This window comes from Pelophylax lessonae, assembly GCF_965119305.1.
Source record: "Pelophylax lessonae genome assembly, chromosome: 2".
NCBI classification, from domain to species: Eukaryota; Metazoa; Chordata; class Amphibia; order Anura; family Ranidae; genus Pelophylax; species Pelophylax lessonae.
In genome coordinates, this window is record NC_138769.1 from 319,942,782 (window position 1) to 319,970,219 (window position 27,438).

General features: G+C 46.9%; 1 protein-coding gene across 1 annotated transcript in view; it reads left to right on the forward strand.

Annotated features, from left to right (window-relative positions):
• The window catches only part of ARID1A (AT-rich interaction domain 1A), a 258,375-nt gene that overhangs the window by 140,245 nt on the left and 90,692 nt on the right, over positions 1 to 27,438 (forward strand). Inside the window, exons 5-7 of the mRNA XM_082245747.1 lie at positions 15,014 to 15,254; positions 15,449 to 15,538; positions 15,641 to 15,808. Coding sequence (XP_082101873.1) covers positions 15,014 to 15,254; positions 15,449 to 15,538; positions 15,641 to 15,808 — 499 coding nt within the window. The remainder of the gene's footprint in view (positions 1 to 15,013; positions 15,255 to 15,448; positions 15,539 to 15,640; positions 15,809 to 27,438) is intronic.

Here is a 27,438-nt window from a genome sequence, read left to right on the forward strand (position 1 = left end):
TGTGCCCCCGACTCGACTTCCTTCCTCCCCAGCAAAAAATAAATAAATTGTCAGGGAGCAGTGGGCCGCATTGTCTGCGGTTCCGGGCCGCAGGTTGGACATGCCTGATGTAGTTGTATTGTTCTTTTACAAGTCTTATGCCTAGAAACTCCTGTGGAGAGGAAGCAATACCCCATTAGTGAAGACTGTGTGAATGGGTGGCGACTGTCGGAGGACTCCGAGAAAGGAATTTTACGGTAAGATTTTACAAAAATTCAGTTTTTCTTCACTTAAAATACTTGGGCCTAATTTTAGACATAGCCCAAACGAGTCTTCCTTCCTGTCTATTAAAAACTAAAAAAACTGCGCACACTCAGGGCTCAGACTCTGGACATGTGATCTGCTGTACCCCTCTGAGATACTAAGTCTTATGGTGGCTGCCTGCAAGGCTGTCCTCTTTTACCCAGTTTCATTTGAGACCCCTCCAACACATTATCTCATTGGCATGGAACAAGCATGCTGCTCTTCTCAACCTACCTATGCTCCTGTCTAGCCAGGCAAGGCATTCCCCATCATGGTGGTTCTCTAATTCAGCTTTGACAGATCACTGGAAGGTCACAACAGATTCCAGTCTTTCAGGCTGGAGTTAAATACTTTATAGTTCTGGGAACATGGTCATCAGAGGAAGCCAAATTCCTCATAAACATCCTGAAGCTCAGAGCAATAAGGATGGCTCTACACCACTGGACCACCCCTTCTGCAACAACACCCAGTCGGAGTGCAATCTGACAATGCCACTTCTGTGGCCTACATCAGTCACCAAAAGGTCTGAGGAGTTATGCAGCCTTGGAGGGCAGGTCAGATCATCTTTTGAATGGAAAAACACTTTCCAGAACTCTCTGCTCTTCACTTTCTAAGAGTGGACAATTGGAAGGCAGGTTATCTTGGCCGCCACCGCCTTGGCCGCCACCACCTTGGCGCTGGCCTCAGGCCAAGCTCAACTCCTGAAATACAGCCCCACACTATAATCCTCCTCCAAATTATTTGGACCAGTGCACAAAACGAGGTCCATAAAGGCATGGATTAGTGTGTTTGAGGTGGAAGAATTTGATTGGCCTGCACAGAGACTTGACCTCAACCCGATTAGAAATAGGGGTGCACCGATCCGATATTGGGATCGGATATCGGCCTCGATACTGTCAAAATAGCTGGATCGGGGATCAGTAAAATTGACAGATCCACGGGCCGATCCGGTTTAGTCGCAGCAGAACCTACCGCGGTGTCTGCTGTTTACCGGCTCAGCCGTCACTTGCACGGAGCCGCTACTTGCTGTATAGGTCCAGCTCACTGGCGGAGTGATATCCGATGCACTCCGCCTGTGAATGGAGGAGCCATACACAGGAAACAGTGGCTTTGTTCTGTACTGCAGCCGCATGCTTCCCGGGCTCAGCCACAGACAGTGCCTACAAGCAAATCCTTGCAAGTACCCTTACACTGTATGTATGTGTGTGTGTGTGTGTGTGTGTGTGTGTGTGTGATATATATATATATATATATATATATATATATATATATATATATATATATATATATATATATATATAAATATGCTGGCTCAGGCTGGTATTGCTGTGGGTACTGCTGGTATTGCTGTGGGTACTGCTGGCTTATACTGTTGAGTACTGCTGGCTCTAGCTGGTATTGCTGTGTGTGCTGCTGGCTCTGACTGGTGCTGCTGTGTGTGCTGCTGGCAGTACCAGCCAGAGCCAGCAGTACACACAGCAGAGCCAGCAGTACCCACAGCAGAGCCAGATGTACCCACAGCAGTACCAGCCAGAACCAGTAGTATAAATGACCTGCACTGTGATAGTCTCAGAGGTCCGTTTAAAGCGCAGAGAGCTTCACACACCAGGCACGTCCGAGATACTGTTGTGGAGACGTTTAAAGCTGGATTTGGATACAAAAAGATTTCCCAAGCTTTAAACCTCCCAAGGAGCACTGTGCAAACGATAATATTGAAATGGAAAGAGTATCAGACCACTGCAAATCTACGAAGACCTGACCGTCCCTCTAAACGTTCAGCTCATACAAGGAGAAGACTGATCAGATGCAGCCAAGAGACCCATGATCACTCTGGATGAACTGCAGAGATCTACAGCTGAGGTGGGAGACTCTGTCCATAGGACAACAATCAGTCGTATACTGCACAAATCTGGCCTTTATGGAAGAGTGGCAAGAAGATAGCCATTTCTTAAAGATATCCATAAAAAGTGTAGTTTAATGTTTGCCACAAGTCAACTGGGAGACGCACCAAACGTGGAAGAAGGTGCTCTGGTCAGATGAAACCAAAATCAAACTTTTTGGCAACAATGCAAAACGTTATGTATGGCGTAAAAGCAACACAGCTCATCACCCTGAACACACCATCCCCACTGTCAAACATGGTGGTGGCAGCATCATGGTTTGGGCCTGCTTTTCTTCAGCAGGGACAGGGAAGATGGTTAAAATTGATGGGAAGATGGATGGAGCCAAATACAGACCATTCTGGAAGAAAACCTGATGGAGTCTGCAAAAGACCTGAGACTGGGATGCAGATTTGTCTTCCAACAAGACAATGATCCAAAACATAAAGCAAAATCTACAATGGAATGGTTCACAAATAAACATATCCAGGTGTTAGAATGGCCAAGTCAAAGTCCAGACCTGAATCCAATCGAGAATCTGTGGAAAGAACTGAAAACTGCTGTTTGCAAACGCTCTCCATCCAACCTCACTGAGCTCGAGCTGTTTTGCAAAGAGGAATGGGCAAAAATGTCAGTGTCTCGATGTACAAAACTGATAGAGACATACCCCAAGCGACTTACAGCTGTAATCGCAGCAAAAGATGGCGCTTATGGTATCCAAAGAGTCCATTTTGGTCTCATTGGAGCAGTCTATAATATCCCAGTATTTCACAAGCTTGTCTAATTGGTGTGCTGTAAACTTTAAACAAGCTTCAACATTTTTTTTCTTCAGCAAATGGGAGTCTTGTGTGGTGAGCAATACAGGCCATGGTGGTTGAGTGCATTTTGTTTTCTTTAAAACAATTGTACATGCTAATTCCAGATCTTTCTGAAGCTCACCACAAGTGGTCCTTGGGCTTTTGGACGTGGCCGCTTTATTGTGAAATGATGTTCTTTCCACTTCTGCATTATGGCCCCAACAGTGCTCACTGGAATTTTCTTAAGTTTTGAAATCCTTCTGTAACCAATGACATCAGTATGTGTTGAAACAATAAGGTTGCTAAGGCCTTGGGAGATTTCTTTGCTTTTACCCATCGTGAGATTTTTCTTGTGAGACACCTTAATAATGACACCTTTTTATAGGCCATCAGTTGAGACTGAACCAGCTAATATTTGCACTGACAAGGGGCAGGATTGTTTTCTAATTACTAATAGATTTTAGCTGGTGTCTTGGCTTTCCATGCCTTTTTGCACCTCCCTTCCTTCATGTGTTCAATACTTTTTTTTTCCCGGTGTAATTCCATTTTTTTTTTCTGAACTTCATTTTTTTTTTTTTTTCTATTTATTTTTTTTTTATGGCTTGCATGGGATGTTACCGACCATGTGGTGAAAAACGCGTCTCCGTGCACTAGGCAGCTGCTGCAGCCTTCTTAGGCCCCCTCCCTCAGCCTCGTCAGTTTTTTTACCTGCCCCAGCCACACTGGGGTCTGCATGCTTTGCACAGTCGGTCCGACTTGGGACAGTGAGTGATCTTCAGTCTCAGAGACGGTGCCCGTTTAACACAGCCACCGCGGCCACCCACAGCTGCCCGGTGCCAGCCACCCAGTCCCACACACCCACAGGCCTACCAGCCAGCCACAGGCCTTGGCTGATGTACACAACGGCCTTGGGCCTGTACCTGCCACTGCCAGCCACTCACCCCAGGGTGCCACTGCCAGCCACCCACCACAGGGTGCCAGCCGCAGGGTGCCACTGCCAGCCACAGGGTGCCACTGCCAGCCGCCAGCCACAGGGTGCCACTGCCAGCCACCCACCACAGGGTGCCAGCCAGCCATTTTGTTTAAGCCTACATTAGTAGTGTCGTTTCAATGGAGATGGAAAAATTAGGTGTGGTTTGGGACTATTTCTCTTCTCCAGAAAAATCAGCAGCACTTTGCAAGACGTGCAAAAACAATGTAAGCATGAAACTGCAAAAACCAAAAATACATCAAATCTTTGGGCCCATCTAAGAGTTCATCATCTTGAATTGTATAATGCAGGACAGAAAAATTTAATCACAAGGTGAAACATCACTATCCCAGGCAACAATAACAGATATGTTTCAGAAAAAAAACAGGTGGCTAAAATTGGATGGAAGATCTTAAATGATGGCCAGAGTAATCAATGGTCACTGATAACAAGCCATTTACAATGGTGTCTGACTGTGGATTTAAGCAGTTTGTGTCCATGCTTGAGCCAGGAACACACTGGAGAGTGACAAATTTTATCGAACTGAAATGCTGCCAAAGATTCACCAAAAGGTCATTGCTAAAGTAAAGGCTATGCTGACACCAGAGAATGCTGGCAACTCTCTCTCATTCACGACTGACTGCTGGTCAGGACAAACAGAATCACTGTTACATGCCACTTCATTGACAGCAGGTAGACAAGAAGGCATTTGGTGTTGAATACAAAAGTGATGCAAGGATCCCACACTGGGGACTACATTCGAGAAATGTTTCTAGACATGCTAGAAGAATGGGGAATCACCAAAGACCGAGTGATGCTTGTGCTGCAAGACAGTGGAGCAAACATGGTTAAAGGTATGAGACTTGCTGAAGGGTCAGTCCTCAGTTGCATGGCACACACCCTCCAACTTGTGGTAAATTATGGTCTGTCAAACCAGAAAGCATTGCTTGACATTATTAGCATGCTGAAGAAGTGCGCAGGCCATTCCCACCATTCTATTTTTGCCAAGTAGTGACTAAGGCGCATTCATGAAGACCGTGGCCTACCCAAAAACAACTTGATACAGGCTGTTCCAACATGATGGAACTCAACACTACACATGCTACAAAGGATGCTGGAGCAGAAGCGCGCTCTATATATATATATATATATATATATATATATATATATATATAATATATATATATATATATATATATATATATAATATATATATAATATATTCTGGTGAACATGGACTTGGAGGACATTCTTGTCCTACTGCTGTTCAGTGGGACATAGTAGCCAACATTGAGACGTTCCTACCCATTGAGGAAGGGACACTAGAGGTGAGTCATTACGACTCATCTGTGTCCTCTCTCATCCCATGTGTGAGAGTGCTGACGATGCTGCTTCAACGGGAAGGACCCAACACACATTGCATTAAAGCATGTAGGCAGGCCATGAGGGACAGCCTCGCCAAATGGTTTTCAAAAGCATGAGGAGAATAAAAATGATGTGCTTGCATGTCTTTTGGATCCTCGATACAAGAACCATCCTTTCTCTTAGGTTTTATTGGCCAAGGCAAAACAACGGCTGACAGAAGAGATTCAAGTTCAACAGAAGGTACAGGAGATCCTTGACGAAAATAAAAGTAAAGAAGAGAAGGTTTCTGATGTGGAAGAGCAGGATGCAGGAGAAAAATGTCCAAAAAGACAACGGACAGAAGAGACAATTCATTGTGGTGAATTAGTTCAGTGTTTTATTGGGGCATCATGCGGAGCATTCATCAGAATCTACAATAATGAGCCAGGATGATGAACTTCATCTCTAATTTGAAGGAACCAGTAATTCACACAAAAGGTGATCCTCTTCAGTGGTGGAAAGAAAATGAGGCAGGTATGGGACTTTAACCACTTAAGCCCCGGAGGATTTGGCTGCTAAAGGACCAGGGGTTTTTTTGCGATTTTTTACTGCGTGACTTTAACGGACAATTGCGCGGTCGTGCGACGCTGTACCTAAACGAATTTGACGTCCTTTTTTTCCCAGAAACAGAGCTTTCTTTTGGTGGTATTTGATCACCTGTGCGATTTTTTTTTTTTTTTTTTTTTTTTTTTTTTTTGATCACGCGCTATAAACAAAAAAAGAGCGTAAATTTTGCAAAAATAACAATATTTTTCACATTTTTTTATATGAAATTCCCCAAAAAAAAAAAAGTAAAAATCAAAATTTTTTAACATTTTTCGGCCAATTTGTTTTATGCTACCTATGTTTGGTAAAAAAAATCGCAAAAAGCGTATTTTGATTGGTTTGCGCAAAAGTTATCGCGTTTACTAACAAAGGGAAAGATTTTTGTCATTTTTGGTGTTTTTTTTTTTAACGCGTAATGGCGGCGATCTGCGATTTTTTTTTTTCGGTACTGCGACATTGCGGCGGACAGATCGGACCCTTGACTGACATTTTTGACACTTTTGCGGGTACCAGTGACATTACTGCAGTAATCAGTGCTATACATATGCACTGTTACTGCAAAAATGACACTGGCAGGGAAGGGGTTAACTTTATTGGACAGGGAGGGGTTAAGTGTGTCCTAGGGGCGTTATTCTAACTGTGTAGGGACATTCCTATTGGTGTAAAAGCAAAGATCAACCGTTCTACATAGTAGAACGGACAGATCTTCACTTTTACACAGGGAGAACTGACAGGCAGCTTGTTTACACAAGCTGCTCTGTCTTTCTCCCTTCACAGGAGCGATCGCAGTGTGACTGGCGGACATCGAGTCCGCCGGTCACACGCACTGACTTGTCTGTGAACGAGCCGCGGCGGGCGCGCGCCCGCCCGCGATAGGCTCGCAAGTCAGTGACAGGCGAGTGACATACCGATACGTCACTCTGCCTGGCCGGGGCTGACCGCCGCAGTATATAGTCGTGCGGCGGTCGGCAACCGGTTAAATGAAGCGCACAGCTATAAAGTGATGAAAAATCGATGTAAAATAGGTTTGTACACACATTGAGTCGTTTCAAAATACAATGCATAAATAGTATTACACATAGTACATATATATATATATATATATATATATATATATATATATATATATATATATATATATATATATATATATATATCACACACACATCGCCACACCACCGTGTGGGTGGTGTTATAAGTTGACCTAGACTTCTCGATCAAGATGCATTGATGGATATTGTATGAACAAGTAAAACATCGGAACATCAGATGGTAGTAATTGCATGGCATCAAAAAAGGCTCTTTTAATGCTATGCAATTACTACCATCTGATGTTTTACTTGTTCATACAACCAATATCCATCAATGTATGTGTGTGTAGTCAGGTCCATAAATATTGGGACATCAACACAATTCTAATCTTTTTGGCTCTATACACCACCACAATGGATTTGAAACAAGATGTGCTTTAACTGCAGACTTTCTGCTTTAATTTGAGGGTATTTACATCCAAATCAGGTGGAAGGTGTAGGAATTACAACAGTTTGTATATGGGCCTCCCACTTTTTAAGGGACCAAAAGTAAAGGGACAATTGTCTGCTCAGCTGTTCCATGGCTAGGTGTGTGTTCCCTCATTATCCTATTTACGAGCAGATAAAAGGTCCAGAGTTAATTTCGAGTGTGCTATTTGCATTTGGAATCTGTTGCTGTCAACTCTCAATATGAGATCCAAAGAGCTGTCATGATCAGTGAAGCAAGCCATCATTAGGCTGAAAAAACAAAACCAACCCCAACCCATCAGAGAGTTGGCAAAAACATTAGGTGTGGCCAAATCAACTGTTTGGAACATGCTTAAAAAGAAAGAACGCACCAGTGAGCTCAGCAACACCAAAAGCTGTAAATACAAAACAAAAAAGGGCGCACCAGCCTAGCGCATTATCCTCAGCGAGTTTATTAAATCAAAGTAATTAAAATCAGCTACTCACAAACATTCGTGTAATTCAGGCACATGAATTCCATAAAACCACCTCATAGAAGAGGTTCAATATCTCATTGGAAGCAGAGGGCTGACGCGTTTCGTGGCTATGCCTCTTCCTCAAAGCCTCAAAACACCAAAAGACCTGGAAGACCACCGAAAACAACTGTGGTGGATGACCGAAGAATTCTTTCCCTGGTGAAGAAAATGCCCTTCACAACAGTTGGCCAGATCAAGAACACTGTCCAGGGGGTAGGTGAATGTGTGTCAAAGAAAAAAAGCTATACTGGAAGGGACCAGTAGACAAAAAGAGCCTTTTGGGGATGGCTAAATGAAACCACAGGGTCTCGGGTAGGTCAAATAGAATGTGTTTTATTTGGTGTAAATAATAAACACACAGTTGCAGACTATGGTTCAAACAGAGGCGTACAGAGGTGTGAATAGTGCAAACAAGGGTGTATAGAATAACACTTGTGGTGTAACCAACATTGTGAGAAGTGGTGATAATGATCAAATAATGTGATAAACTCCCAGACGAAGCTATGCATTATCTATGTGAAAGATGCTGATGGGGGGAGACCGGCAACAGCAAGAGGAAGCACAGGCGGACCTGTAGACATCGGTGCACTGTCTCCTCCGCCATCGCATCCTATCCCAGGACCCCAGTGACTCCACGGACACCACAGAGAGCCCCACCCGGACCCCCAGGAATCACCACACTCAAGGACGAGGCTCAGGATGGACCGACAGCAGCGGAGCAGCAGTGTAGAGCAGTGACTAATCCATCCCCTCGCTTTAGAGAGAGACTAACTACACCGAAGCAGCAGCAATCAGGCGGGTTGTGGTCCCAGGTCTAAGGTACTGTCAATTGACCCCCTACCGGATTTAATAAGCACACCCCCAAACCTCTTCATTACTTTACCTACTGGAGTATCCCGCTCTACCTTGCTCTGCCAGCAACTTTTCTATCTTGCTCTGGTTTCATTTAGCCATCCCTAAAAGGCTCTTTTTTTTTGTCTACTGGTCCCTTCCATTATAGCTTTTTCTGTACACGTCCTAGAGCCAGGGGCACGACTGCCATACTTGCGGTGTTCCCAGGGATATTATACCCAACCATTTTAGTTGGACCTATGTCCCTCCCCCCCCCCTCCCTTTCTTGAATGTGTGTCAAATTTAACAATCAAGAGAAGACTTCACCACAAGATGTAAACCATTGGTGAGCCTCAAAAACAGGAAGGCCTGATTAGAGTTTGCCAAACATCTAAAAAAAAACTTCACAGTTCTGGAACAACATCCTATGGACATATGAGACCAATATCAACTTGTACCAGAGTGATGGGAAGAGAAGAGTATGGAAAAGGAAAGGAACTGCTCATGATCCAAAGCATACCACCTCATCAGTGAAGCATGGTGGTAGTGTCATTGCGTGGGCATGTATGGCTGCCCATGGAACTGGTTCTTTTGTATTTATTGATGTGACTGCTGACAAAAGCAGCAGGATGAATTCTGAAATGTTTCGGGCATTATCTGCTCATATTCAGCCAAATACTTCAGAACTTATTGGACAGCGCTTCACAGTGCAGATGGGGACAACGACCCGAAGCATACTGCAAAAGCAACCAGAGTTTTTTTTTAAGGCAAGGAAGTGGAATGGTATGCAATGGCTAAGTCAATCACCTGACCCTGAATCCGATTGAGCATGCATTTCACTTGCTGAAGACAAAACTGAAGGGAAAATACCCAAGCACAAGCAGGAACTGAAGACAGTTGCAGTAGAGGCCTGGCAGAGCATCACCAGGGATGAAACCCAGCGTCTGGTGATGTCTATGCGTTCCAGACCTCAGGCTGTAATTGACGGCAGACAACCAAGTATTAAAAAGTGAAAGTTTAATTTATGATTGTTAATCTGTCCCATTACTTTTGGTGGCTTAAAAAATGGGAGGCACATATACAAACTGTTGTAATTCCTACACCGTTCACCTGATTTGGATGTAAATACCCTCAAATTCAAGCTGAAAGTCTGCAGTTAAAGCACATATTGTTTCTTTCATTTCAAATCCATTGTGGTGTATAGAGCCACAAAGATTAGAATTGTCCATGTCCCAATATTTATAGACCTGACTGTGTGTGTGTATGTATGTGGTGTATATATATGTATGTGTGTGTGTATATGTGTATATATATATGTATATATATATATATATATATATATATATATATATATATATATATATATATATATGTGTGCGTGTGTGTATGTATATATGTGTGTATATATATATATATATATATATATATATATATATATATATATATATATATATATATATATATATATATATATAGTATGTGTGTGTGTGTATATGTGTGTGTGTGTGTGTATATGTATGTATGTGTGTGTGTGTGTATATATGTATATATATATATATATATATATATATATATATATATATATATATATATATATATATATATATATATATATATATATATTACTCACACACTATGTGCTATTAATGAGCAATACTATTTATTGTATTTTGAAATGACTCCATATGTGTACAAATAAACATTTTACATTGATTTTTCATCACTTTATAGCTGTGTGCTTCATTTAAAGTCCCAAACCTCCCTCATTTATCTGTACCAGGGATGGAGGCATATGACCCTACCCAGTCATTGCCTCATCTAAAGTCCCACATATCCCCCCCCTTTTTTTTTTTTTGCAGTCAGTGCAGAAGTGCTAGAAAAAAAGCTAGACAGTTAATTGGAGTCAGCGGACTACTGCTTCAGTAGTGCGCCACTCACTGCTGCAATTTTAAATCACTACTGCAGTAGTGATTTAAAATTATTGCAGTGAGTGCCAGACTACAGAGGTAGTCCCCTGACTCCAGTCGAATCCACTGTGTAGCTGGTGTTGCCTAGCTTTTTATCTAGCAGTTTTGCACTGACTGCACTAGGCTTGTGACGGTATCAGATTTTCATGCTGCAGTTAAGGTTTTGCCACTGTATACGGTATTATCACGGTATTCAATTATTAAATTTCTACCTCACTTGAAATTCATTGCTAAATTTAGGGAACTTTGGTTCACTTTTGCACATTATTATATAGTCAGTCAGTACAGACTCTGTGAACCAGGCCTAAAATAGGTCATCAAGCATGGTCTGGCCTACCTGGTGATTGGTCCTGACGCTCGGCTCTGATCCGATGTCCTGGTCATTAAGGGGGCAGATCCTTGTGGTCCAGAAGTGGTTAAACCTACAGGAGGACCGGTGTTATTTATAAATTACTTTACTACTGCTTTAGGCCTGGTTCACATGTATGCGGGTTGTCAGCCCACATTTGCACAGGCATAGCAGCCCATTGATTTGAACGGGCTGCTATGATCTAATTTTCTGCAGCAAAAAGGTGCATACATCATTTTTTTTTTTTTTTAATTTAGTGGCCTTGAATCCATCCTGCTTTTGCACCATGCGACTAACCTGCAGTTCCTGCTCTGGCAAGCTTTTTGCGTTTTTTTTTATATACGTGGGCCCAGCATTTAAAACAGTTTGCGTGTGCAGCAACTGCAGGTAAGTCGCATGGTGCAAAAGGATGGATTTCATGGCCACTGCATTTTTTAAAATTCTGCATGCACCTTTTTTTCAGCCAAAAACGCAGGCATATTAGCTCGAGCCCATTCAAATCAATGGGCTGCTATGCCTTTGCAAATGTGGACTGCCAACCCGCATACATGTGGCCTAAAGCAATAGTAAAGTAATTTATAGATGAACACTGGTCCTCCTGCAGGTTTAACCACTTCTGGATTTGCCCCCTTAATGACCAGGCCATCGGAGCCGAGCGCCTGAAAGGTGAACCCCCCTCCTGCCACTGGCTGCCAATGTAGCTCCTCCCAGTGGCAGTGCAGCCTGGTGGGCCACGGACCAGCCCGGGAGGTTGGAGCCTCTATCTACTCTAGAGAAGATTTTAATTTTTACAGTCTGAATTTTTGGCTATAAAATTACTTAAAACCCCAGAATATTATACATTTTCTGAAAGCCGAGGCCTTGTACAACATAGATGATGGTTGAAATTTGTTGCATGATATTTATGCAATGGTTCATCAAATCTATAGTTTCTGGGAATAATGCGTGAAAATGTATTTTAGTGCACATGATTCCCCCCCCCCCCCCCCCCCATAAAATAAGATGAAGTAGTGTAGAGTAAATGGATACTAAATGCGTCAGGCCTAAAAACTGCGCAACTGTTAAGACGAAAAATGGTCATGGCCCTAAAATGTTTACTTTCGCTTTCAAGTTTGCGGCAATGGATAATGTGTAGCTCAGTCGCAGTTTACATACATATACACACCTCCCCGCAGGGGAAATCCATCCAGGAGAACACAGTGAATAATGCTAGCTGACATAACAGCCGCTTGCAGGCTGGTTGCACCCAAGTTGATCAATAGATCAGCCTGCCATGGTTTGATTTGAACAGTCTGTGGCCAGCTTAAGTGTATGGGTAGCAGCCAGTTTTGAGTTCCAGTGATGCAGGTTTTATCACATCGCACTCTACTACCAACTACCCCCTTTTTTCTCCCACCACTTTTTTTCTTTCCCTCCCACCACTTTTTTTCTTTCCCCCCCCCCCCCCCCCCCCCTGTAAACTTTACTTGAAGTGCACCGTTACATTTGGCTTTGTGGTGACATGTAGGGCCAGCCAGTAAAGTGCAATCCTATGCAACACATGTTGTATATCGTACTTCTCTGGAATGCAGAGAAAGGTGGTGTTCTGGTGTGCACATGATGCATAGAAAATGGTTTTCTGGGTCATTGCGGTTACCTGCGTTTTAGTCGAGTGGAAAACACAGGTAACTGCACGTATTGTAAACAGGTTTTTCTTTTTTTTAACTCATGAAGAGGTTTTATTTAAAAAAAAAAAAAATCTGATGTTTTTTGTGTACAGCTCAGAGATGTATAGTAACTAAGTAGAACTACTTTACCACTGTACTTAAGTACCGAAAGGCGGTATCTGTACTTTCCTGGAGTATAATTTTTTTCTCCTACTTCCACTTTTACCTCACTACATTTTTTTGATGACTTCAATACTTCTACTCCGAATTTTTTTTTGTGCTGTATAGTTACTCGTTACTATTATAAAAATTACCACTGCCAGAACAGTAGATGGCAGGTTTCATGAAGCTCAAAACATGTGTATTATCAGCGCATACGAAAATAAATGCTACTGTATGTATAAATATAAGCTGCGTTTGAAATAATAAAAAACAATATGATGTTCAAACTTTTGACTTCTTTCTTTAATAACTGCATAACACAGTACTTGTACTTTTACTTTCAGTACTTGAGTAGCAATTTTTTTTTCAAAACTACTGGTACTTTTACTTTCAGTACTTGAGTAGCAAAATTTAAATAAAAAAAACTACTATAATACTTAAGTACAAAAAATGTTGAATACTTTAGTACTTCTACTCAAGTCACTTTTTGATCGAGCGCTTCCACTTCTACTCAAGTCACTTTTTGATCGAGCACTTGTACTTTTACTCAAGTATGGGTTTCGAGTATATATCATAGGTAAAAAGGCGCTGGTAATCTTAATATCACGTGTTATAAAAATTAATTTAATTAATTCACTGATTTAAAGTGTAATATATGTGATTAAAAATTGCTACAAATATATATATGATCTACTATTGGTGCAATTAGCAAAGAAAAGTTCATACCAGTGCAATTTCAGTTCAGAAGTGTTTGTGCTTCTCAAAGTAAATTAATCCACAAAGGTGTGGATCAGTGAACCAATAAATAGATATATAAAGAATTCCATACAAAAATCACATAAGAATATATAAAAATATAAATATATAAATGTGCTCCAAGTAGTGTTTAAAAGTCCAGGCAATAGCATGCAATCAAAATTGTGCTTGGTGGATTCTTATTAATCCCTTCACAGTGCTCCAGGTGCTGGGATGTGACAACCGTCAATTAAGAAGTGCTTGTGCTTCTCAAAGTAAATTAATCCACAAAGGTGTGGATCAGTGAACCAATAAATAAATATATAAAGAATTCCATACAAAAATCACATAAGGATATATAAAAAAAATCACATAAGAATGTATAAATATATAAATGTGCTCCAAGTAGTGTTTAAAAGTCCAAGCAATAGCATGCAATCAAAATTGTGCTTGGTGAATTCTTATTAATCCATTCACAGTGCTCCAGGTGCTGGGATGTGACAACCGTGGCCTCTTACCAGCTAGCAGCAGGTCACAAGGACCCCCAACGTCTGTGATCCCTTTATTGGGTGGATCAAACCTCTCCTCGATTGCTTGGATCTCTGGCTCCTATATTACTCGAGTTGGACCATGTAGTCCCCCCCCCCATACACATAAAGATATAGAAGAACAAATAGCCTCCAATAGTGAAATACTGTTTTATTCTCCAAAAAACATACACTATAAGGTGACAATTAGCCTCTTACTATTTGTTGTGCCCTCCTGGCACTGGGCAATTCGGCAGTACAAAATCGTTTTTTTGGGTCTTAGGAAGATATTCTCCGGGGATCTGCAGCACCCTGTATCTCCTTTCCCCCTTCTTTGTATTGCGGCGGTGGATGTGTATCCCAGCCTCTGTTCCGAATGCCTCTGTGTGTTACTTCCGGGTTAGCATTGACCACAATGCATTTCGCTTAACGAGCGTCCTCAGGCAGTCTCGAGTACTTTATACAACTCTGGTACAGCTACGTACATGCATGTTATACAGCCAAGACATACGCCTTTTACTCTGTATTGACACAGGACAGTTTTTAAGGGTTGGACTTCTTGAAACTAGTGTTAGCCGCTCAGCATTTGAACAGGTTTTTGCCGCATAAAATGTACTTTGGAACACATGGAGGACATCAGAAGGCAGCTTACAGTGTTATGAAGATGTCTAATGTGATCCAAGGTTTTTTTTCACCTATTTGATATTCTTGGTACATATTTTCTGAGAGTTACTTGTGTTACCACACGTAGTGGACCATTGGTCATGAATGGATGCCTGTTAAAATTGTTACCTCTAGCTGGGTCACAAGTTTGTTCGTTGATTTGAAAGGAATTATATCTGTGAGCAACACCCTTTTGAATGTGCCTTTTTTAATTAGGTTTTCATTTGTGCTCTTCCCCAGGATCTCTCTGGTTCCATTGATGATCTCCCTATGGGTGCTGAGGGTGCTCTTAGTCCAGGTGTCAGCACTTCAGGAATTTCCAGCAGTCAGGGCGAGCAAAGCAACCCAGCCCAGTCTCCATTCTCTCCTCATACGTCACCCCACCTTCCTGGTATTCGAGGACCTTCACCCTCCCCAGTAGGCTCTCCGGCCAGTGTTGCACCATCTCGATCTGGCCCGCTCTCTCCAACATCTGTTCCAGGTAAGGAATATTAGAAATGGCTTTTTCCATTTTCGCACCAGTCTGTCTTCATAAAGAATGTAGTTGGCCCCTGTTGATAACTGATTGTGATGTTTGTCATTGATCTCTCCATTGTGGTTGTCTGAAATTCTCAAGTCAAAATTTCTGGTGTTATGAGTGCTTATTTTTTTTTTTTTAAATATTGTAATTATTAGGGACACAGATGCCTCCACGTCCTCCTAGTGGGCAGTCAGATGGTTTAATTCACCCTACAATGAACCAGGCTGCGCTTGGGCAAGAGAGAGGTAAGAGCAGTTATATGTAGAATAGGAGAGCCGGATGCTTTCAAAAACAAATTCACCACCTTTTATTGTGCCGTGTTTTAATGATATGCTTGTTTTCAATAGGGTACATGCAGAGGAATGCACAAATACCTCAGTACGGATCCCCACAGCCTGGTCCAGCACTTTCACCACGCCAGTCTACAGGGGCACAGTTGCATGCTGGAATGGGACCCTATCAACAAAACTCTATGGGGAGCTATGGACCTCAGGGAGGCCAGTATGGTCCTCAAGGTGTGTACTAAATTTTGACCCAAGCATCTCCTAGTTCCAATTTCCTTGATCTTCCAGTGTAATATTTCAAGAAACATTTCTCTTTTCATTCATTGACGGACACCGCTCCTGATTCTTAACTATTGGGTTATACTGCCCCCTACAGGAGTAGGACACTAGGCAGGAAAAAGCTTGACTATGCCTATGGGCAGTCCCAGGGGGTATATGCCCCTCTCTCGGCTATAGGCACTCATTTTTTTTTTTTTTTTTTGCTGCCTAGTCAGGAGTAAGGACCTAGTTCCCGGCTGGGATCTCTGGTCATGGCGATTTCCCCTCCCCATTTATATTTTTAAGTTCTAGAGCATCACATATGCACCGGTCACGTGGATAAATTGACTTTTATTTCTGATTATTTCACATGTAGATATATTCACTTTGAGGTTCTAGAGCAGGGGTGGCGAACAAGTTCGACAAAAGGAGCCAAAATTTTAAACTGTGAGTCCGAGAGCCACACCACGCAGTGACCTGCCAAAACAGACAAACACTCACACAAAAGCATATAACTTTAACAATAATATATTAAACACATAATATAACATGCTCAGTCAGGTGTTTTTTGTTACCTTGTTGAAATGACCCCCACACACATAAATGTCCCCCATCAGAGACCCCCACACACATAAATGTCCCCCATCAGAGACCCCCACACAATAATGTCCTTATCAGAGACCCCCACACACATAAATGTCCCCCATCAGAGACCCCCACACACATAAATGTCCCCCATCAGAGACCCCCACACAATAATGTCCTTATCAGAGACCCCCACACACATAAATGTCCCCCATCAGAGACCCCCGCACAATAATGTCCTTATCAGAGACCCCCGCACACATAAATGTCCTTATCAGAGACCCCCACGCACAAAAATGTCCTTATCAGAGACCCCCACGCACATAAATGTCCCCCATCAGAGACCCCCACACACATAAATGTCCCCCATCAGAGACCCCCACACACATAAATGTCCTTATCAGAGACCCCCACACACATAAATGTCCTTATCAGAGACCCCCACACACATAAATGTCCTTATCAGAGACCCCCACACACATAAATGTCCTTATCAGAGACCCCCCACACACATAAATGTCCTTATCAGAGACCCCCCACACACATAAATGTCCCCCCATCAGAGACCCCCACACACATAAATGTCCCCCCATCAGAGACCCCCACACACATAAATGTCCCCCCATCAGAGACCCCCACACACATAAATGTCCCCCATCAGAGACCCCCACACACATAAATGTCCCCCATCAGAGACCCCCACACACATAAATGTCCCCCATCAGAGACCCCCACACACATAAATGTCCCCCATCAGAGACCCCCACACACATAAATGTCCCCCATCAGAGACCCCCACACACATAAATGTCCCCCATCAGAGACCCCCACACACATAAATGGCAACTGAAGCATTGAAATCATTCACTGACCCAAAGGAGCTTACAATCTAATATCTGCAATAGAGAATAAGGCACACACCTTGAGGGGGAATAGGGGAATGCCAGTTAACCTACCAGGGATTACTCTGGAGCCAGCAAAAAAAAAAAAAAAACTATGCAACAGGGAGAACAAAAGGATAGTTGCTGCGGAGCCTCGGCGGGGAAGATGCAGCTGAGGCGGGAGGGAGACACACGGGTCCCCACGTTCTCTGGCCCGTGCAGTGTTGGGAGATGGGAGACGTGATGACGCAGCCTGGGGGCGGGACTACGCACTTGGAGATCTCTCCTCAGAGGTCCCGCTAGACGAGCCACAGTATACCATAAGAGGCAAAGAGCCGCATTCAGTTCGGCCGGGAGCCGCATGCGGCTCGAGAGCCGCGTGTTCGCCACCCCTGTTCTAGAGCATCATTTTGTTTTTGGAATTTGTCAAATATTCACTTTGTACACTTGTTATCACTGTTTTTATACATATTTATAATTTAAACTTGTACATGAGGATAATTTATTGTATTTAGCGCACCTGACCAGACCTTCACATATATTTATTTGTCCAATTCAGTTATTGGATTTTGGTAGCAGCTTTATCATTTAATCAGCGCACCGTATTCATTTTGCAATCACCAAGGAGGCACAAGAATTGTCCTGGCGGCTCGGTAAGTAGCCGCCATTCTAAAGTGAACTGTCGATTTGTTCCAGTCCTCTTGAACTCCTGCCATGACTCCTTTGCAGGATCAAGGCTGAAAGGATTTTGGTTATTCTAGTGGCTCCAGACTGGCCTCGCCAATCATGATACGTCAATCTGGTACGGCTGGTCCTTGGAAGCTTCCTCTCAGGGAGGATCTGTTGTCAGTGCAGATTACCCTGGTCGCTGCAGGTGCCTGTTTCTGCTGGGTGGTGTGTTTGATGGGGTCCTCTCCCTCTCTGCTAAGGATCGCTTGGTGTTTTGTGCCTGGCGACCGGATGGTGCTGCCAGCGCGGTGGGGGTTGTCCCTTTGCAGTGTTACACTTTTTTGTTGTTTTCCCCTGGTGATTTGTGGAGTCTTTGGAGCACATCTCCCCCCTCTGAGGCTGCGGGACCTCTGGGTCCCAACCATCCATCCACTGATTCTGCGGTCCTGGAGTCCTTTTGTTTCCCGGGTGGAAGTGGCTTTCTGGCGACATGCTAGCAAAAAGCACCCCCCGCCTTCCCCTGCCTCCTCTCTTAAGATCCTGAATCTGATTCGGCCACTGTGGATGTGGGTCTCCCTGCTGGGTCTGTGGCCACACACCCGGAATCCTCAGGATGATTCCTCCACATCTGCAGACGCACACGAAAAGGTGCTGGTGGAAGCACTGATTGTATCTGTGCATGAGACCTTGAAGATGGAGGACGCAGCTGCGACTGAGGCGCACTCACAAGCCATCCAGAGTGGCAAAGTTGTTCCCTTTCCCTGCCTATTTTGACAGCATTGTCACTAAAGTGTGGGGATGACCAAAGCATCCCTTTAGGGTCTTTAAGTGATTTACTAGGCAGTACCCCTATGAGGTGTCCCTTACTAAGTGGACTGTTCCACTGGTGGTGGACCCTGTGGTTTCCAGATTTAAACAAGGCAACCATGATTCCGGTGGAAGAGTCCCTGGCCTTTTAAGGATCCGGCTGTGGCCTAAAATATGTATACTCTGGCTGGTTCGGCATTAAGGCCGATGTTCACCATTGCCACCAAGGCAAACATTCTGACTCTGGACCGAATCAACTCGAGTACCCATTTGTCTTGGATGAACGAGGTCCATGGGTTCGGGAAAAAAAGACGCCATCCACCCAGTTTGGCAGTTGATTGTAGTTCTCACAGGAACAGCTTAACCACTTAAGCCCCGGAAGATTTTACCCCCTTCCTGACCAGGGCCTATTTTGCGATTCGGCACTGCGTGACTTTAACGGACAATTGCGCGGTCGTGCGACGCTGTACCCAAACTAATTTGACGTCCTTTTGTTCCCCCACAAACAGAGCTTTCTCTTACGTCCTCCGACAGTCGCCGCCCACTCAGTCTTCACCAATGGGTATTGACCTTTGCTCCGCAGGAGTAGCTAGGCATAAGACTTGTTAGTAACAAAAGCTTTTAGCATAGACACACCCCTAGGGGCTGTCCCACTATCCCACTAGTCAATACCTCCCCTGCACCAGCATTCCCAACTCAGTTTGATTTTGCCTAGCTCAGGAGTAGTCAGGCTTTCCTGTGCTGGAGCTTCAGTCTCAGCCTTCTACCCTTTTTTGATTTTATTTCAAAGTGTTTTTTCTTTACTTTACTAGCTGTTATTTTGCCAGCTCTTAGGGATCTTCGGATGAAGAAACATCATGCGGAGCTGGGTATCGGACTGGCCGCCCTGGATCTCCAGGGCTGAGGGTCAGATGGATCCCCAGCCTGCCATCGAGCGTTCAGCTATGGTTCGCCCTGGCGCCATGAACGACCCATCCCTGCTCGCTGCAGGGATGCAGCCTGTGAGTTGGCTACCTCACTGGACGCTTTCTGCAGTTGTGTGCTGCGGTCTCCTGCGTCCCGGCTAAGGCACTCCCTGTCATATAGGACAGCGGTTTGTCGTTCTGAGACGGTTCCCCACGCCATCCGGTACGGTAAGCACCTTCTATGTGGGGACCTCTGTCTGGGGTGTCAGTCTGTGGCTGTGTGTTCCCCCCATGTCTGTGTGCGGGCTCCCTGATGTGATCCCTGCGGGGGTTAAAAGCTTTATTCATTGCTGTGGTGGGGACCCCTCTCGCTCCGGAGTTACCCTTTGGGTGATGTGAGGCAGACGTGTGGCGGCGACCTCTACGGCTGTGCGCCGCGCGGTCCGCAATTTCTTTGTGCTGTGGGCTATTGCGGCTTTTCCCTGAGCCCTTGTACAGGGCGCAGTGCGGTGTGCTTTTGGCGCCATCCGAGCACGTCGGCGGCCATTCTCCTGTAGCCTCCATTCACTCCTGCCGGGCAGCCATTTTCCCTGAGCCTCCTAGGTTATATAGTTCAGCCTCTCACGCCATCACTTCCTCTTTCTCTGGACAGCGATCGGTGGCAGCAGTCTGCAGTGCTCTCTCCAGGTTTTCTGTGCTATCCTTCCTAACTCAGTATTTTCTGTCCCTGTGGGGGTCGGTGTATACAGTGAGTGTACGGTGGGCTGCGCTCGCCGTAGTCTTTAAAGGGCCAGTGCCTTTTTGTCCCATACTTGGTTTTGGCATGGATTCCCAGGATAGCAAGTTCCCCCCGGCCCTGGTGGGGGACCAGGGGTCTGCTGCACCCCCCGAGGGGTCTGATTTGGCCACTGTAGTGGCATCTTTGGTGTCACAGATACAGGTGCTGATGGCTGAACGTTCTGCAAAAAAGAGGGCCAGGTTATCTATTTCCTCTGATTCAGAGGGTGCTGTGGCTGGCGTGCCCTTTTCAGGGTCTCGCTCATCTCTGGACCTTTTGGGGTCTGAGGCGGAGGTGGAAGGGGTTACTTCTCCCCCTGGCTCGCCTGAAGAGCTTGCGCTCATGGATGAGCTGATAGCTTCTATAAAAGACACGCTGCACCTGGAGGATGAGCCCACTCCTCCAGCTAGGGTGTCCTCCTTTGGGACACACAGAACCCGCAAATCAGCGCAGGTTTTCCCCCTGCCCTGCTGAATTTCATCACACTGTTAATGAGCAATGGCGCACTTTAAAGAAGCCCTTTACAGTGCCCAGTCGGTTTAAACTGCTTTATCCTTTTGCGCCTTCCACTGACGAACGCTGGTGTGTAGCGCCCCAAGTGGATCACGCTGTGGCCGTTTTGAACAAGGCTACCCTAGTTCCCACTGAGGATACCCCGGTTTTCCGGGATCCTACGGACAGGAGGTTGGAGTCTCTTGCCCGTCACGCGTATATGGTGGCGGGCTCTATGCTCAAACCTATTTTTGCTTCGGTTATGGCAGCTCAGGCGGTGGCAGATTGGACAAAGGTGCTCAGACGCACCCTGGTGGCTGATTCTGCCCCACCAGCTACACTGGCTATGGTGGACCAGATGCATCAGGGGGTCATGTATTTGTGCGATGCGGCCTTGAATGAGGCCCCTTTGGCTGCACGCCTGTCTAGTGTCGCGGTGCTCAACCGTCGACTGATCTAGCTGAAAAGTTGGTCGGCTGACCAATCATCTCGCAAAACGGTGGCGGATTTTCCCTATGCTGGATCTCGCCTTTTTGGCGAGACTTTTGATACTCTGGTGAAAGGAGTCACTGGGGGCAAGAGCACTCTCTTACCCCCGAATCCGAAGAACAAGTCCTTTCGCGGCAAGCGAAACTCCTCTTTTAGGCCCTCTTCAAGGGTCCTTTTTTTTTTTAGGCCCTCACAGTCCAAGGGCAAGCCCTTCAAAGGCAAAGGCAGCCAGAAGAAGCCGTGGGCAGGTAAGTAGAAGTCCGGTCAAGTCGGTTCTGCGCCCCACTCCGCGTCCACCTGAAGGGACGCCCTCACCCGTTTCTGGGGTGGGGGGGACGTTTGCGCGGTTTCCTCCAACCTTGGCTGTTCCGCATTCAGGACAGATGGGTTCAGGAAATCGTTCGATCAGGTTACAAGATCGAATTCCTTTCTCGGCCGGCGGGCAGATTTTTTCCCTCGAATCTTCAACTGCCTCCGGAGCGTTTGCGGGATCTGCACCTAGCGGTGCGGGGCCCAGGGGGTGGTGGTTCCGGTGCCTCATCGGGACAGATTTCGGGGGTTTTAATCTGTTCTCTGTGCCCAGAAAGGAGGGCAAGGTGCGTCCGATCCTGGACTTAAAAGCTCTGAACCGCTTCATGCGTGTTCGGAAATTCCGCATCGAATCCCTGCGCTCAGTGGTGGCTGCCCTGAGCCCGGGGGAATTCATGGCCTCCATCGATTTGAAGGATGCGTACCTACACATCCCCATTTTCGAGGGCCACCAGAGGTACCTTCGATTCGCCATTGCGGAGGAACACTACCAGTTCGTGGCATTACCTTTCGATCTCGCTTCGGCTCCGCGGGTTTTTACCAAGGTCCTGGCGCCTGTTCTGGCCCTGTTGCGAGCCCAGGGCATTGCAGTCTTGGGATATCTGGACGATCTCCTGTTAAGGTCGAGTGCCAGTCAGAGCCTGTTGAACGACCTGTCCACTACGGTGCAGACACTTCAGGAGTTCGGTTGGACCATAAACGTTCCGAAGTCGACTCTGTGCCCTTCGGTTCGCCTTCCCTATCTGGGGATGGTTCTGGACTCTGTTTAGACAAAGGTCTTCCTGCCGGAGGACAAGCTCCGGACGCTTCGGGACGAAGTCAGGTCCCTCAGGGACCACCGATCCTCGTCACTCAGGACCTGCATGAGGTGTCTGGGGTTAATGGTCTCGGCCTTCGAGGCGATCCCCTTTGCTCAGTTTCACACGCGGGGTCTCCAAGCGGAGATTCTTGCCAAGTGGGACGGGCGAGTCTCTGGATCTGCGGGTCTCACTGAGCCACCGCACCAGAAGGAGTCTTCTGTGGTGGCTCCAGTCCCCGGCGGTGTCGGGGGGCAAGTCTTTTCATCCGTTATTCTGGACGGTGGTCACCACGGATGCCAGCCTGTCGGGCTGGGGTGGTGTCCTGGGCAACCTGTCCGCCCAGGGAACTTGGTCGTAGGAGGAATCCTCCCTTCCGATCAACATTCTGAAATTGAGAGCGATAAAGCTTTGCCTTCTCCAGTGGTCGGGACGACTTCAGGGCTGTCCCGTTCGAGTTCAGACGGACAATGCCACCGCAGTGGCCTACATCAACCACCAAGGGGGCACCAGGAGTGCCCGAGCGGCTCGGGAAGTGACCGACATTCTGTCTTGGGCCGAGACTCGCGTCCCGGCGATAACGGCAGTACACATACCGGGGGTGGAAAACTGGCAGGCAGATTATCTGAGCCGCCAGACCCTGGACCAGGGAGAATGGTCCTTACACCCGGATGTTTTCCAGAGGTGGGGTTCACCAGATGTGGACCTGTTCGCGTCTCGTCTAAACAAGGTGGAAAGGTTCGTGGCAAGGACGCGCGATCCTCGGTCGGACGCGTTGGTGGCGCCCTGGCATCAGTATCATCTGATGTATGCCTTTCCTCCAATTCAGCTGCTGTCCAGGCTCCTTCGCAGGTTGGCCTCGGAACCGCACACGGTGATTCTGACGGCACCAGACTGGCCTCGCCGGTCTTGGTACGCAGACCTCGTTCATCTGGCAGTCGAGCCTCCTTGGCGCCTACCGATACGGGAAGACCTTCCGTCTCAAGGGCCGATATTCCATCCTGCTTTACAGTCGCTGGCTTTAACGGCCTGGCTGTTGAAAGCCAGGTCCTGAGGAACAAGGGTCTCTCCCCTGAGGACATTCCTACTTTGATCAAGGCTAGAAAAGCCTCTTCGGGGAAGATTTATTACCGTACTTGGAAAGCGTACTTTGGTGTGAGTCCAGCGGGTTTTCCCCTCGCTCATACTCTGTGTCGAGAGTGCTGGCTTTCCTCCAAACTGGTGTGGACCAGCGTTTGGCGCTGGCCACGGTAAAGGGCCAGATTTCTGCACTGGCTGTTCTTTTTCAGTGCCCTGTGGCGTCTAATTCCTTAATTCGCACCTTTGTTCAAGGGGTGCGTCATTTGGCCCCTCCTCGGAGGGAGCCCTTGCCTCCGTAGGACTTGAACTTGGTTCTGTCCGTGTTACAGCGCGCTCCCTTTGAAAAGATCAGGGAGATCTCGTTACCTCTGCTGTCCAAAAAGATTGCCTTTTTGGTGGCGATCACTTCGGCTCGCAGAGTGTCGGAGCTAGCGGCGTTGTCCTGCAGCTCTCCCTATTTGGTGCTCCACAAGGATAAGGTGGTCTTGCGACCTAACCCGTCCTTTCTTCCAAAAGTGATCTCTGATTTTCACCTTAATGAAGACATTGTCTTGCCTTCGCTCTGCGCGAAGCCAAAACATCCTAAGGAAGTTGCCTTGCATTCCTTGGATGTTGTCCGGGCGATCAGGGTTTTCCTGTCGTCCACTAAATCTTTTCGCAAGTCTGATTCCCTCTTTGTCCTTCCTGAGGGACCTCGGAAGGGCATGGCGGCGTCGGCTGCGACCATCGCCAAATGGATCAGACAAACCATTGTGCAGGCCTATGCCTTGAAGGAAAGGGTACCACCCTTCCCTGTGAAGGCGCACTCTACCAGGTCTTTGAGTGCGTCTTGGGCCTTCCGGCATCAGGCTTCAGTGGCCCAGGTCTGTAAGGCGGCGACTTGGTCGTCCGTGCACACCTTCTCCAAGTTTTATAAGGTGGATGTTCAGGCATCGGCCGATGCCTCCTTTGGCCGTAAAGTTCTCAGTGCGGCAGTGCCATAGGGACCCTTGTTTTTGGGTCTTTGGCTGTTGGGGTGTTTTACCCCTGGGTTACTTGTTTTCCTGGGTTGTTGCTACTGTTGAGCACGTTCCTGTTGCCCAGCTGGTTCTCTTACTGTGTGTAAGGTTCCTTTCTCTGATGTGGGTACTGCGTTGCTCTTTCTGCGGCTGCGTCTCCCTCCCCTCATGTCTACACTGCTTTGGGACATCCCATTGGTGAAGACTGTGTGAGTGGGCGGCGACTGTCTGAGGACGTAAGAGAGAACTGAATTTTTGTAAAATCTTACTGTAAAATTCCTTTCTCTGAATCCTCCGACAGTTGCCGCCCCCCGCCCCTCTTTTGGGGTTTTTGTGTACTCTTACTGCTATGCTACCAAACTGAGTTGGGTATTAGACTTTGCTCCGAAGGAGTAGCTAGGCAACAGAATATGTTAACAATAAAGCTTTAACATATCCCACCCTCAAGGGGTGGTCCCCTCAGTCAATACCCTCCTACTTCCTGCAACCATATCTCAGTTTTAGTGGAATAGCAGTAGAGTATACAATCAAACCCCAAAAGAGGGGCGGGGGCGGCGACTGTCGGAGGACTCAGAGAAAGGAATTTTACAGGTAAGATTTTACAAAAATTCCGTTTTCGCTTACGTCCTCCGACAGTCGCCGCCTCTTCATATTCGTCACATATGGGGACGTCCCAAAGCAGTGCAAACATGAGGGGTGGGAAACGCATCCGCGCCGAAAGGCAACGCAGTCTCCGCATCAAAGAAGGAACCTTACCAAAGGAAGGAAACCAGCTGGGCAACAGCAAAAAAGTGCTCAACAGGAGCAACAACCCAGGAAAAGACAAAAAAACAGGGGATACAAAACTTATCCCAACAGCCAGGAGTCCCCAACAAGGGACCCTAGGGAACAGCCGCACTAAGAACCTTGCGGCCAAAGGAAGCATCCGCCGATGCCTGAACATCTACTTTGTAGAATTTTGTGAAAGTGTGCACGGTCGACCAAGTCGCCGCCTTACACACCTGGGCTACAGAAGCCCCATGACGACAGGCCCAAGACGTACTCAGAGATCTAGTAGAGTGCGCCTTCACAGGCACAGGGGGAACCTTCCCCTGCAAAGCATAGGCCTGTTCAATGGTCTGCCTGATCCATTTGGCGATGGTAGAGGCCGAAGCCGCCATGCCCTTCCGAGGACCCTCTGGAAGAACAAACAAGGAGTCCGTCTTTCGAAAAGACTCAGTCGATTTAAGGTAAACCCTTATCGCCCGAACAACATCCAGAGAGTGCAATCTCACCTCCTTTGGATGTTTAGGCTTCGTGCACAACGAAGGCAAGACAATATCCTCATTAAGATGGAAGTCCGAAACTCGTTTCGGAAGAAAAGAAGGATTAGGTCGCAAGACCACCTTATCCAAATGAATAACCAGGTACGGAGACTTGCAGGACAAAGCCGCCAGCTCCGACACTCTGCGAGCCGAAGTGATCGCCACCAAAAAGGCGACCTTTTTGGACAACATAGACAACGTGATCTCCCTGATCTGTTCAAAAAGGAGCACGTTGTAACACAGAACGAGATTCAAGTCCCAAGGGGGCAGAGGGTCCCGCCTCGGGGGAACCAGATGCCGCACACCCTGAACAAAGGTGCCAACCAATGGGTTGGAAGCCACGGGACGTTGAAACAGAACGGCCAGAGCAGACACCTGACCCTTTATCGTAGCCAGCGCCAAACGCTGATCAACACCCGTTTGAAGGAAAGACAGCACACGGGACACCGAGTACGTGCGGGGTGAAAACTCCCTGGACTCACACCAGGCAAAATAGGCCTTCCAAGTACGGTAATAAACCTTCCCCGAGGAAGACTTCCTCGCGTTGATTAAAGTATGAACGACCTCCGGAGAGAGACCCCTCTCCTTCAGGACCTCGGTCTCAACAGCCAGGCCGTCAAAGCCAGCGACTGTAAAGCAGGATGGTATATCGGTCCTTGAGACAGTAGATCGTCTCGAAGAGGCAGACGCCACGGGGCGTCGACCGCCAGATTCACGAGGTCTGCGTACCAGGACCGGCGAGGCCAGTCCGGTGCCACAAGAATCACCGTGTTGCGTTCCGAGTGTAACCTGCGAAGGAACCTGGACAGCAACTGAATCGGTGGAAACGCGTACATCAGCCTGTACTGATGCCACGGGGCCACTAACGCGTCCGACGCGTCTGCCCGAGGGTCGCGCGTCCTTGCCACGAACCTCTTCACCTTGTTGTTGAGGCGAGACGCGAACAGGTCCACATCTGGAAGACCCCACTTCGCGCACAACGTCTGGAAGACAGCCGGATGGAGAGACCATTCCCCCTGATCCAGGGCCTGGCGACTCAGATAGTCCGCCTGCCAGTTCTCCACTCCCGGAATGTGAACCGCCGTTATCGCCGGGACATGAGTCTCGGCCCAAGACAGAATGTCGGCCACTTCTCGAGCCGCTCGGGCACTCCTGGTGCCCCCTTGGTGGTTGATGTAGGCCACCGCCGTGGCATTGTCCGTCTGCACCCGAACCGGGCAACCCTGCAGCCGGTCCGTCCAGCGATGAAGACAGAGACTTATCGCACGCAATTCCAGAATGTTGATCGGAAGGGAAGACTCCCCCTCCGACCAAGTCCCCTGAGCGGACAGAACGCCCAGAACTCCACCCCAGCCCGACAGGCTGGCATCCGTGGTGATTACCGTCCACGAGATCGGACGAAACGACTTGCCCCCGGACACCAACGGGGACTGGAGCCACCACAGAAGGTTTTCCCTGGTGCGAAGACTCAACGAGATTTGAAGATCCAGAGATTGAGGTCGCCCGTCC